Source organism: Tauraco erythrolophus, chromosome 2 (genome assembly GCF_009769465.1).
Source record: "Tauraco erythrolophus isolate bTauEry1 chromosome 2, bTauEry1.pri, whole genome shotgun sequence".
NCBI classification, from domain to species: Eukaryota; Metazoa; Chordata; class Aves; order Musophagiformes; family Musophagidae; genus Tauraco; species Tauraco erythrolophus.
Window position 1 is genome coordinate 15,432,228 of NC_141466.1, and position 13,390 is coordinate 15,445,617.

Consider the following 13,390-nt stretch of genomic DNA (forward strand, 5'->3'; position numbering starts at 1 on the left):
TTTTTAAAATTCCTCTGATTCCATAAATATTTAAACATACCTATGCTTTCAAGTATGCAAAGATGTGTCTTTTAAGCACTAACATGAAGGGATGCATGAACAGAACACGTCACAAACAATGCTGACAGCAGCTGGAAAACACCTCTTTGGGGCTGGTAGTCCAAGGTCTAATGCACGAATTTCTGTTTGGAACTCTGCAGCATCAATAGATATAAACATTAAATGTAGGTAATGTTAACTGACATTTTATAGTTCTTGAGTTGTGCTAAGTTTATACCTGTAATTAAACAATGGGATAGACATATAAATTAGGTTACTACAATATAAGCAATAAGATAACCTACTGTATATTGCTTAACTGTTTTTCAGATATTGCTTTACATTTCATTTATCCAGGACTAAATTCTCTTTGCTTTTCTTTTTTCCTCAGATAAATCTGTCTAGTTGAAGAAAAAATGCACATATATTCTACAGACAAAAATGTGAGATTGTGGATTACCTGATCTGCAATAGGGCTTTCTTGGTTTGTTTTTTTTTTTTTTTTTCTTGTTTGTTTGTTTTTTATTAGTTATTTCAGTTATTAAGAAAAAAAACCCATTATACCTCATTGTAATTTTTCTGACTATAAAGTATTTACAATAACAAAGATAAATTATGCTTAACTTGAATGGCATTTATAACACATAAAGGTCAGTTGTTTACCAGTATTTCCCTAAGAATCATCTTCGGTATTTTCCTTCTTTTTAATTGCTTATTCAAAAGGTACTGCCTATACCCTGTCATTATGTTAAATTGTTAAACGTGATTTTAATCAGTGTTCCTGTTTCAATCACAGGAGTTATCAGATCTCACTAAACTAAAAGAAAACACATTCCCTATTTTGCCATGGGAAGATAATAAAACTGATGAGTGAGTGGTGTGGACCATGCTCTTTGACGCGGCCATGTTTGTATGTGGTTTTCTTCAGTCGTAGCTCTGAATTGGGCTGCTGTAGAAGGCGAGATACAAAAATATATAACCTGTTGATATACCGTCCTATAGCAACTTCTTTCTGCTATAAAAATGCTGTGTTGCTATAGAGATTGAAGATTATTATTTGATTCTACAAGATACCACGTTGCATCTAAGTCTGTTGATGATAAACAATGTTGAAATGTCTTTTCTCCATTTTTTTGATAAATTACGATGACTTTATTATACTTGTGATTCACAGACAAATACTCTCTTGCTAACAATAAATATCCAGTCTCTGACCTCAAAAATTCAGCATGTGTTTGCACATATGTAGCAAAAATGTACTGCTAGTTATCGGAAAAGAGAGCTGGCAAGCTTTAGGTCTGTAGTACAGAGGGTGAACTGCTGATCTGCAGTGACGTCAAAAAGAAAAAAGCTGGTCAGTAAACTCCCTATGGGAACAGCTGAGCTGAATCTTCCTTTTTAAACACTCATTAGATTTTTTTTCTCTCCAGTTATCAGCTCTTTTTCTCACATTAGGGATTTCTCATTCATGCTGCCCTCCAGCAAATCATGCAGAGAATCAGCTGCACCCTCTACTCAGCCTACTCTCCAGAGCAGAGGGATCAGTAAAGTCAGTGTTGTATCCATCCAACGTTGTATGGTCATGTACATGTGATGGCTTCTGAATTTCAGCATGCAACCTGGTAAGTTTTATACAACAGCAAGCGCTATATCCAGTAAGAGACGCACTTTCCAACATTTGCTTTGTTATTTCAAAGGAAGAAATGTTCATTGCCGATACGAGGACTCTTTCTACTCCTGTTTTCACACCACCTTCACAATGCCACACACACTTGATTCAACTGTACGTTACACATGCAGAAAAGCAGCCAAGATGTGAAACCTCACAGAGGTGGCTGCTGGCTGCCAGGGGAACTGCGTGGCAATTATGCTACCCCGCGACCGAAACGTTCTGCAGGGAAGGTGTGGATGCTGGCAGCATTTCCAACAGGGTTATTTCAAGCGATTTAACTAAAAAAGGAGCATTGTTTTCACCTTTTGTTTTTCTATTTGCTATCTCATAATAATTTAATCACTTTCTTGCATGGGTTTTATATAATCACAAAATTAGAATCATAGAATCATAGAATCACAGAATGGTTTGGGTCGGAAGAGACCTTAAGCATCATCTAGTTCCAATCCCCTTGCCATGGACAGGGACATCTTCTACTAGATCAGGTTGCTCAAATTAATTTAAAAACTATTAATTTTTTCATCCAGTCAAAATGTCGAATACTCTAGGTAGGGAGATTGGTGAAAGAATCAGTTAGAGATGCCATTTGTTTAAAAAAAATGTAAAAATGTTTAATTTCCATGACATGGAAGAAACAAAAGCCAGAAGACTGCTCCCAGTCTGAAGTCTGTTTAAATCAGTACTTTGCCCACAAGATCTCTGATTTTTTTCTTGGGACCACATTACCAATGTCTCTATAACTGTTCCCATCAGTTCCTTTAATCTGTTCTCAGGATTTGCTTTTTCCCTGGGGACACAGAAACTCCCTCGAAACTTTCACTAGTGGAAGACCTTCACCTACGTCTGACTTGCACACACACCAACACCCCAGATGAGGAATATCACAGCTTCAGCTTTCTGTGTACATAGAAAGAATTCAGCGACTTCTTGATGTTATGTTAAATGAAAGATGGTGGTCACATCCAACCCACAGTTCCTCTGCTCCCAACTCTCTACACATGAACATGCTTTACTACCAACATCAGTAATCATATCTTGACTCTTTTTTTAAAATGAACCTTAGGACACACCTCTTCATCCTTTCCTTTTGTAACATGAACTCCAGCTCTGCTTATGCAAGATCTGCCCAAATACTAGGAAGAGTTACCAACAAACTGACCACCGAAACAGCCTTGTCTAACTTCCTTCCCCCCCTGATTTTACATACTACTGTCAGAACAAGATCATTCTAAGACAGCAGAAAGCTCTGCCAGCAGTCACGTTTCTGCAGAAAAAAACTATTTTCTATTTTGTTTCTCTTTAAGTAAGATCACTGGATATGGGCTTTGAAGACCATTTTCTCAAGGTTGCTTATTAGAAACTTCTCCACGTCCTCAGTCACTGTAAAGCTAAGCAGGGGATTAGATTCTGGCCTTGGAAAAAACACGGACATCTCCTGCAGAAAAACCTCTGCTTTTGCATTTCACCAAGAAGAGCTTGCAAAACGAGCACAGAATGCCATAATTTCTACTGTTGTAATGAGCACAGCTCCATTGCCTTTAATGAGATTTTGCCTCAATATCATTTTTAATGATATTCAAAGCCTCATCCAACCTGACCATGAACACCTCCAGGCATGGGACATCCACAACTTCTCTGGGAAACCTATTCCAGTGCTTCACCACTCTCAGAGGGAAGAATTTCTGCCTTATCTCTAATTGAAATATAACCTCTTTCAGTTTAAAGCCATTACCCCTTGTCCTATCACTACATGCCCTTGTAAAAAGTCCCTCTCCAGCTTTCTTGTAGGCCCCCTTTAGGTACTGGAAGGCTGCTATAAGATCACGCTGGAGCCTTCTCTTCTCCAGGCTGAACAGCCCCAACTCTCTCAGCCTGTCTTCATAGCAGAGGTGCTCCAGCTCTTGGATCATCTTCGTGGCCATCCTCTGGACCCGCTCCAACAGTTCCATGTCCTTCTTGTGTTGGGGACTCCAGATCTGAACACAGTACTGCAGGTGAGGTCTCATGGGAGCCGAGTAAAAGGGCAGAATCACCTCCCTTCACCTGCTGGCCACACTTTTCTTCATACAGCCCAGCATACGGTTGGCTTTCTGGGCTGCAAGTGCACAGTGCCAGCTCATGCTGAGCTTCTCATCAACCAACACCCTCAAGTCCTTCTCCTCATGGCTGCTCTCAATAGTTTTGCCATTAGAGGCAGGAGCTCTGGATACTGAGAGCTCAGTTGACTCCAAAACCATGCACAGACACTGAGGATATCATAGGGGTTGGTCTGTGAACCTCAGGTATGTAACACAGATAAAATACAGAACAGCAACTCAAAGTGCAGTAACAAATGAAATGCAAGATATGCACCTTAGACTCACGGTATGAATGTACAGTATGCAACACTTCTGCACAATGCTGATCTGCAAACCTTATTAACATTGCAGTATTTCCTCACTGCCCTGAAGGAAACCAGGAAGCACGGTCCATCTTACACGCATAAGATGGGGAGCGGAAGGAAGGAATGGAATGTATCTCTGCTTTTGAGATATTTCACGTTAGCGGGCACTGGACAAGGTGGATCAACAATTTCAATATTACAAATCCGCTGCTCCTCAGCTCCCAGATTTGCTTCAAAATTATCTCAAACCTTCTGCCTCAACACACATTAAGTCCACAGGGACCAAGAACAAAGTAAAGTCTATTGCCATCCAGCACTCCTGTAATAAGCACTTACTGCTGACACCTTTCCTTTTCTGGTGGCAGTTGTTGAGGTATGAAAACTGCCAGAGGTAATTGGAAGTATGATGTACTGCTGAGCCTCACAGTGATCTAAGAGTAGCTGAGAACATCACCATTGTAGTTTTATCGTCTGTCTCCTGGTGTCTATAAATCCCCGCTTTTACTACCTTTGTTTTCATCATGCCAATCAAAGGCTTGATTGCCCAAGGAATGAATTACCAGATAAATCACTACTTGGAATCATAGCTCTCTCTTTGACAGTGTCTTATTTCTTGTGACATCGTATGCATATTCTACAGTATTACTATGCAAGGCCTTGCAGAAATAGTCCAGATTTATATGTGATGTCATAACACAGAAAGGATAACATTACCTCCAGGGAGTGTAACATAGTAGTCTAATATACAGGGGACTAACTAATGTGGGGACAAAGGGGGATAAGGAAAGGGCAGTCTGCCTCATAATGCAGCTTGGTAGGATGAGAAAGCACTTACCTGGCAGCAAAAGTTACAAATGTTAGTATCAAAACAGGCTTAGTGGAACACATTATGGACTTGGTAGGATGTACGTGTGCGGTACACTGTAAATGCAGTACAGGGAAGGCTTTGGGCAACCTGGTGTAGTGGAGGGTTTCCCTGCCCATGGCAGGGGGGTTGGAACTAGATGATCTTTGAGGTCCCTTCCAACTCTAACCATTCTATGATTCTATAAAACATGGTTTCAAACAAATTAAATATCTAGATCTAAGTAACTGCAGAGATTCAAAGCTTTTCATTCCCTTTAGGGGAACTAATTTTATCTGCTATGTAAAAGATGTCTCTAACAGTAGTTCAAACACTCTTCTTGAACAGTTACTAAGCCTTCCACAGGCCTACACCAGGGTGTTTTTAAAAACCATTAGGATAAACATGGAAAGCATGACCACAGGCAGTCCTGGAAGTTAACTGTGTAGTTTTTTTAAAAAGTCCATGGGATCAGGTGCTAGTGTACATTGGGAGTGTTTAAAGCACTTTCTGCACCTGCTACAGCTGACATGCAAAAAGGCTGCAAAATTTAGTGCAATTTAGATTAATGCACCAAAGAGAAACTAAAAATCATTTTGCAAGTTTTTGGCTATCTGGGAATCAGGACACGTGTCTGAGAGCTTTAAGTGTGACTGATTGTCATGGTTTGATGGGGGGGGGGGGAGGTCCGGGTGGCAGAAGCTGCCCATCACACCGGACTCCCATCCCCCTCGGGGCTTGAGCCAATCGGTGCCTCTGCGAATTGCCCTATTTACATCGGACAAAGGAACCGGAAAGGTGTGCCTTTGCCCAGGAGCGAGGAGACGGGAGGGGGGCACGGCCCCCGCTCCCCAGCTCCTGGCCAGGCGGCGGCCCATGCCAGACCGGGGTCATCTGCTGGGGATGGCCGCGATGGAGCCACTTGGGGAACTCGGGGAGAGCTCCGCTCCCGGGGTGCCCACTGGGCCGAGTTCACCCAGAAAAGACTGAGATCTGAGAGAAACGGCCACACAGATAAGAGGTCAGTGAAGATGGAATGGAACGTGTGCCACGGTTGAGTCCCATTGCAAGTGGCCCCTTTGCAACCAGTCCTCGGTGGAGCAAGCAGAGACCCACTCTCAGCCCATGGAAGATCCACATCAAGAAGAGATGCCAGAGCCTGAGCACGGTACGCATCTGGAGTCCGTGGGATGACCCCCGCCGATGGGGAGGTGTTTCGTTAAAGGAGATGCCTGAGCCTGAGACTATTGTGAGTCATGGGCACAGGTCGAGGCGCATTTGCGCATTTGCGCATTTACGCATTTACGCAAAGTCCGCATGGGAGGCACATTTACGCATTTGAAGTCTGTATGGAGACGCATTTAAGGTCGATATGTCAACCCACGCCAGAGTGAGTGGCTACAACTCCCTAAGAATCCGAGACTGTGGTAAAGTCCGCACTTGGGGCAATCCGATGGGGTAAGGATTGCATCCTGCGGGTAGGACCTCACGCTTTCCTGTGAGTAGGGAAACCACTGGAGCAAGGGACAATGGTGTAAAGACTCCTCCTCCTTTAAGAGAAGTGGCAGTAACAGCATGGAATGAACTGACCTGCACTCCCCCATTCCCTGCCCCCCTGTGCCGCTGGGGGGAGGAGGCAGAGCCGGGAAGAAAAGGCAAAGAGGAGAGAGTGGTGTTGTTTTTAAGATTTGGCCTTGTTTTCTTGTTATCCTCTCAAGTAACCGTGTTTGTTTGCTTTTCTCTTTGTAGGTAGCTGTTAATAAATAGTTTTGCTTTAAGAAAACTGAGCCTCTTTTGCCCAGGACCGTGGTTCGTGGGTGCTGCCCTGTTCCTGTCTCAACCCTCAGCTCTTTTATTACATTTTTCTCTCCTCTCCATTTTACTGGGGTGGGAGAGCTGCGTGGGGTTTAGTTCCCGGATCGGCCTAACCCATGACACTGATCTTTGGCACTGCTTTAAACACATAGTTTTGGATATCAGATTGAGCTATTGACAAACTACTGTGCCTTTCACCTGGTGTATACTCAATTTCTAAATGTACCTGCTAGAGAACAGTCTTCACTTACTAGCCTGAGCATTTTCATGGCTGTAGGAATCTCGAGTTTCAATCCTCGCAGCTAAGATGGAGTTAATGCACGCCCTTTCTGTGAGCTACTGTTTTAACTACGACTTTATGTAACAGGTAGCTCTACTCTTACAATTTGGAAAACACTTGTCTGTAAGCACTTGAGGCATGCTAAGACCATATCTAACAGATTGAGTTCCTCAGGGTACTTTCATGGAGGAATACTTGACTTTTGAATTCTAAAATGGAGGCAGATATTTAGGCATCCAAGTCCATCAATACAGAAGCTTGGGCATGCAAAGAATCATAGAATCATAGAATGGTTTGGGTTGGAAGGGACCTCAAAGATCATCTAGTTCCAACCCCCCTGCCATGGGCAGGGACACCCTCCACTACACCAGGTTGCCCAAAGCCTCATCCAACCTGGCCTTGAACACCTCCAGGGATGGGGCATCTACAACTTCTCTGGGAAACCTCTTCCAGTGCTTCACCACCCTCAGAGTGAAAAATTTTTTCCTTATATCCAACCTAAACCTTCCCTCTTTCAGTTTAAAGCCATTGCCCCTTGTTCTATCACTACATGCCCTTATAAAAAGTCTCTCTCCAGCGTTCCTGTAGGCCCCCTTTGAGTACTGGAAGGCTGCAATAAGATCACGCTGGAGCCTTCTCTTCTCCAGGCTGAACAGCCCCAACTCTCTCAGCCTGTCTTCATAGCAGAGGTGCTCCAGACTCGGATCATCTTCGTGGCCCTCCTCTGGACCCGCTCCAGCAGCTCCATGTCCTTCTTGTGTTGGGGACTCTAGAGCTGAATGCAGTATTCCAGGTGGGGTCTCACGAGAGCAGAGTAGAGGGGCAGAATCACCTTCCTCGACCCACTGGCCACACTTTTTTGGATGCAGCCCAGGATATGGTTGGCTTTCTGGGCTGCCAGTGCACATTGCCGGCTCATGTTGAGCTTCTCATCCACCAGCACTCCCAAGTCCTTTTCCTCAGGGCTCCTTTCAGTCCATTCTCAGTCCAGCTTGTACTTATGCATGGGATTGCCCCGACCCATGTGCAGGACCTTGCACTTGGCCTTGTTGAACTTCATGAGGTTCTCACAGGCCCAACTCTCCAGCCTGTCAAGGTCCCTCTGGATGGCATCCCTTCCCTCCAGCATGTCCACAACACCACACAGCTTGGTGTCATCTGCAAACTTGCTAAAGACGCACTCGATCCCACTGTCCATGTCTCCAACAAAGATGTTAAATAGCACTGGTCCCAGTACTGACCCGTGAGGAACACCACTCGTCACTGGTCTCCACTTGGACATTGAACCGTTGATCACAACTCTTTGAGTACGACCATCCAGTCAATTCCTTATCCATCCTTAATGGATGGTCGAGTGGTCTGTCCATTAAATCCATGTCTCTCCAGTTTAGAGACAAGGATGTCATGTGGGACATTATCAAATGCTTTGGATAAGTCCAGGTAGACGATGTCAGTTGCTCTTCCCCTATCCATCAATGCTGTAACCAGAACTTAAATCTAGAACCAGAACTAGAACTTAAATCTACCAAAGGAGCAACCTGAGAATTTCAAACACACATTGTCATGTCGTAAGATTGTGCTCTGAACAGCGGGTTAATACATATTGACCAGGGGATGATAGATGTCTGTGACATTTTCGATACATAGACAATTAAGTGTGGGTTTCTTGGATTTTTCTGTTAAATCTAGTTGTCCCTGGATTGCACTGCAGATACCTAAAGGGTACTTTGGGTTTTAGGAATTGATCTACATCTTGATGTCTCTAACATACACAGTGCATTGGTTTTCAATCTAATTTTCTTATGGCACCTAGTTTATAAAGGAAGTCTTTTAGTTTGTTTTTGATTTTTTTTTAATGGGAAAATTATGTCTCGGCTTCACAGTACTTCGTTTTCACCTTATGATGAAGCTGAGTGCCACACTCTTACACAGTAATTACAGAGTACATGAGGATTTGAAATATCAGAAGTATGTCCAGAAGTAAAGGTTAGGTATCATATTCTTCTCTGATTTATGCCTGTGTGTCCTTATTCACTGTGGTTCTGAAGGCAGCCAGTGAAAGACGTATAGCAAGGTTTATTAGAAAATTCTGTTTTTCCAGACCAAAACCAAAAGGGAATTTTAGAGGAAAGCATAGAAAAGACTTGAAACCAAAAGGGAATTTTAAAGGAAAGTATAGAAAAGACTTGGGTGTGAAACAGTGGGGAAAAGTAGAGAGCCATTTTCAGTCTTTTCCTGAAACCATAACAAGCTAATGTCAATTACAAAAAAAGATGGAGTTTAAACTAGAAACTTTGACACTACTACGAGTTTAAAGCTACTTGGCAAAGCTGCTGAGTGCTTAGAGTTGTTTGGTGAAAGCAGAACTGCAAATCAACTGCAATAAAGGTATATTTTTACAGTTAAACTTTGTATTTTTGCTGGGAGCAGCTTTATGCTTTTTGCCTAAAAGCACCACAAACCCAGTACATTTACAGGTTAGTTTTGCATGATGGAGCAGAGATACCATGTGGAAAAAAAAGTATATGCTGTAAAACTGATTTCTCACTGAAATGGTCCATGTACCACCACTATAAAAATACTTCAAGATTTTTCATTTACTGAAGTGACAATTTAAAAAACTCTTATATTCTGCCCATCAAAAAAGCCTTGGTGTAAAGTCTGTTGAGAATAAAATCCCCAGGAATTGACTAGAGGGCCTCAATTCTCACTCGATGTATATACATCGGCATAGCTGATGTATATACTCGATGTATATACATCAGCCTTCAGTCGATTCCGTGCTGATTTGTGGTAGGTAGCAATGGTTTCTCAGGTCTCAGTTCTGAAAGGATCTGAACACTTCTTTCCACATGCCAGTGAGGGTTTACAGCCTCACAGGTAGTGCTCCTGCAGGATTCAGGCCTTTTGGAAGATGCTCTCGGGAGTGTGGTCCTGTTTGCTTCTTCAGAAATCACACCTTAGGAACAGCTTGCCTTTTTTCATCTTTTAATTTCCATTTCCTCAGTCTTCATTTCATGCTATTATGCACTTTGACCAACACTATTTCAGGCTGAACAACCCCCTGAGCATCTTCTGTTTCATCTTTAAATGAAATAAGGTGTTGTTTGGCTACATTTCATAAAATGCATCATTTGATTCAATATCTTAATGCATTAACTCAAACTTGTCCCATTTCTATATCTTTGGGCCTGTCCACACTTAGAAGCTCATTCAAATTAAGGCATGAAGTAAATTTAAAATATAACAGGTATTTCCAGTCACTCCACATGCATCTGAGTAATCCAGGACAACAATGAGAAAAGGAGACATGGCATTCATTCCACTCCTGGAAAAAAGCTTGACAGCATTTGAGCATCTACCTCTTCCTTCTTTCAAGCTACATGGGAAAGAGTCCCGAACTCTGTTGTAAACTTTATGTGGAACGGGTCTAAAATGGATATGACGCTGTCTGTGCCCTGTGACAGTTCTCCTGTTCCACCCCTCCTCTCTCTCTCAGTCTAAAATGAGACTGTGGCTAATTTCAGCTAACAAATTCACTGCTGAGACACAGGCGATGTCCTTGATGCCTGCTTCCTCCTCACACTGATCTCTTACACTAGAGGCCACGCTCATTGCAGAGGAGCAGGAGGGTTGGCATCTTCTGGAATCGGTGTTTCATGGATCCGGTCAAAAAAACCTCTGATATGTGTGTGTTGGTGGCTATGGGAGATGGGATTTAATGACCTGGATCGTCTCGCTCAGTCCACTATTCCTACTTGCTATGAGTGAGCAGGCAAAAGAAGTATTTCAGCTTTTGCTTATCTCTTCCAGGTTTTTAGTAGCTATAAAATCAGAGAGTATGAGGTTTATGTGGATTCATGGTTTACTGTATACATAGTAATCTGATTTGGAAAGTATTAAAAGCAGTATTAAATTGCCTAGGCACATTTCAAAGAATTCTCAAACAAAGATTCTGATGGCAGAGCATTTGTGAATAATTAGTATAAACCTCTCATTCAGATTCCTTGAATTCATAGTTTTCTTCTGGTTTTGCTTCTTATTCAACTAAACAAGGTCAGTATTTTCCAATATCACTTTTCACCTATAGAAGAGACATATTACTAACTAGCTTTGGTTCTGCTGAACATTAACTGGTGCTCCTCTATTTTACTGGCTCTAATGCAAACTTCAGACAAATAAGGTGTAAAATACACTGAACACCACCTAGTGTTGCCCAGTTATTTAAAGATAATAAAAACGGGAGCGGGTTTGTTTCAGAACAAGTAGCGATGAAGTATGCAATGATTTCCCAAGACAGACAATTCCCAGTATCTTAAAAATGTTTCTATTATTCACTTCTCCACTTAAATGGGAAAAAGCCTGATTCTTTTGTGTTTGCATTTGAAATATACAGGTTAGATCTTTGGAGAAATTGCTACCCTAGCTTTTGTTCACTGCACATACAACTTTCTAAGGGACAGTATGCTTTCTGACAGCTGCAGTTAAGCTATTATATAACAAAACACATCTAACTGCTTGCATTGAACTAAGACTTCATCGTAACTACATCCATTTTACTTAATGACAGCTTTTGCATTCAGATTTAATTATGGAATCCTAAAAGAAGTGTTTGTATTGCTTCCAAGTACAATATAAAGTGAAAAATACATTCCAGTACATCTGAAAATACTTCCTTAAAGAACCAAAATAAGTCAATTATGGCAAAAATGCGATTATGAAGGATTTAGCACAAGAAAATAAAATGAAAGCCAGTATGTTTCTGTACACTTCGGAAAATACTGAGCAATAAAAATAGTCCCATATGATAAAACGTGTCTTAAGAGACAGCATTAAAAAGTACACAGAAGACCCAGGCAGGAACTAGCTATCAGTGCTCTGAAGGCGATGGATGCTGAACCATTGATCACATCGAGCCTTTTACTTTACCTCAAAAGAGAAAATCCTTTGAGTCCTTACCTGTACACTAGTAAGAGTGGTGTATTGATAAGCTTTGACTACCAGGTAATTGGCTTCTATATCTATTATCCCCAGGATCATGTACTTCCACCATCTCCTTTTCAAAATTGCCAGCAAGTTTTCTTCTCCTGTGGTAATAAACAACAAGAATAAACAACAAGAAGAATTACGTAAAAGAGTTAGGTTTACATGCACAAAATACCTGCCTGTCAAGAGAAATTATCTAGATCTCTTGTATTTAAAATACGCCGTTGAAAAGCATCATATATAACTAGGTGCTGCGAGGAGGTGAAACCTAACACACCCTATTTGTCTCACAGATACTAAAACAGCCAGCTTGGCAAAGTAGCATGTGAGGGTCAGATTGTCACTTCACTTAAGATGTAAACAACACTGGGAAAAACAAGCGCAGCTTAGGCAGACTGTAAATGTGTTCCTAATTTTACTTTTATATATACACATATATATATACACATACAAAATACTAAAGAGTAGAGCAGTTTCTTGCGTAAACTGATACCTAACTGATAAATGTTGTATCACACATGATGCAAGAGGGTCTTCCCAGAGTGGGAGATGCCCAGTATTTGCAAATACGATGGAATATTAGAGCAGGAGAGTAACAGCATCACTTTTGCGCAGATTAGAGATCCTGTTCCAAGGATGGTTATTATGATCCTAAAGGTTCAAAATATCAAACTTCTTTACAGAAAGGCTGCATTGAGACAAACAGATTTTCCGTGACAGATTGCCCCGCTCCCAGGATCGATCTCTGAAGTAAGCAGGTTCATTGCCTTCTACGGGAGCGCTGTCAATCACCCAGTACTCAATCACCCATAACCACGTGAAGACTGACAGTACAATATGGGCTGCAGATCAAACCCACAACTTTCAGAAGGTCAAAGCATTCCTCATGCTAGGCTAGGGATTATTATTCTTCCCCTTTCAAAAGAAACCAGCTCATTAGTGAGGGTGGGCAAACCTGTTACTGATTTGCATTACAGTAAGCTCCAGACATGATGGGACCCCACTGCGAAAGGGGCTGGGCAAATCGACTGTGACTGAAGACAGTACAACCCTTTAAGGGTCTGTAGCCTAAACAGGGATGTAAGTAGGGTTGACCTGTACTGTCAAAGTACCATAAATGGAATCTGAACAATCTTGAAAGTTTAAAAAAACCAACCCCACTATTCTGAAGTTTGTTCGTGTTGCTGCAGCCTTTCTAAGTGCCTGCGATCATCAAAATGAGTGGTGGAAAATACAGCAGAAAAGGCACATTATTGTCAATTGCCACCAAAACTTGCTCTGGCTTCCAATTCTCCATCATCACTTTCCATCATCACAAGTGTGTTTGCCCTCTGGTTCAAATAGACCCAGTGATAAATGGGCTGCCATACC

General features: G+C 41.9%; 1 protein-coding gene across 1 annotated transcript in view; it reads right to left on the bottom strand.

Moving 5' to 3' along the window:
- Positions 1-13,390, bottom strand: part of SLC35F1 (solute carrier family 35 member F1) — a 269,747-nt gene that overhangs the window by 43,094 nt on the left and 213,263 nt on the right. Inside the window, exon 3 of the mRNA XM_086632115.1 lies at positions 11,993-12,120. Coding sequence (XP_086488241.1) covers positions 11,993-12,120 — 128 coding nt within the window. The remainder of the gene's footprint in view (positions 1-11,992; positions 12,121-13,390) is intronic.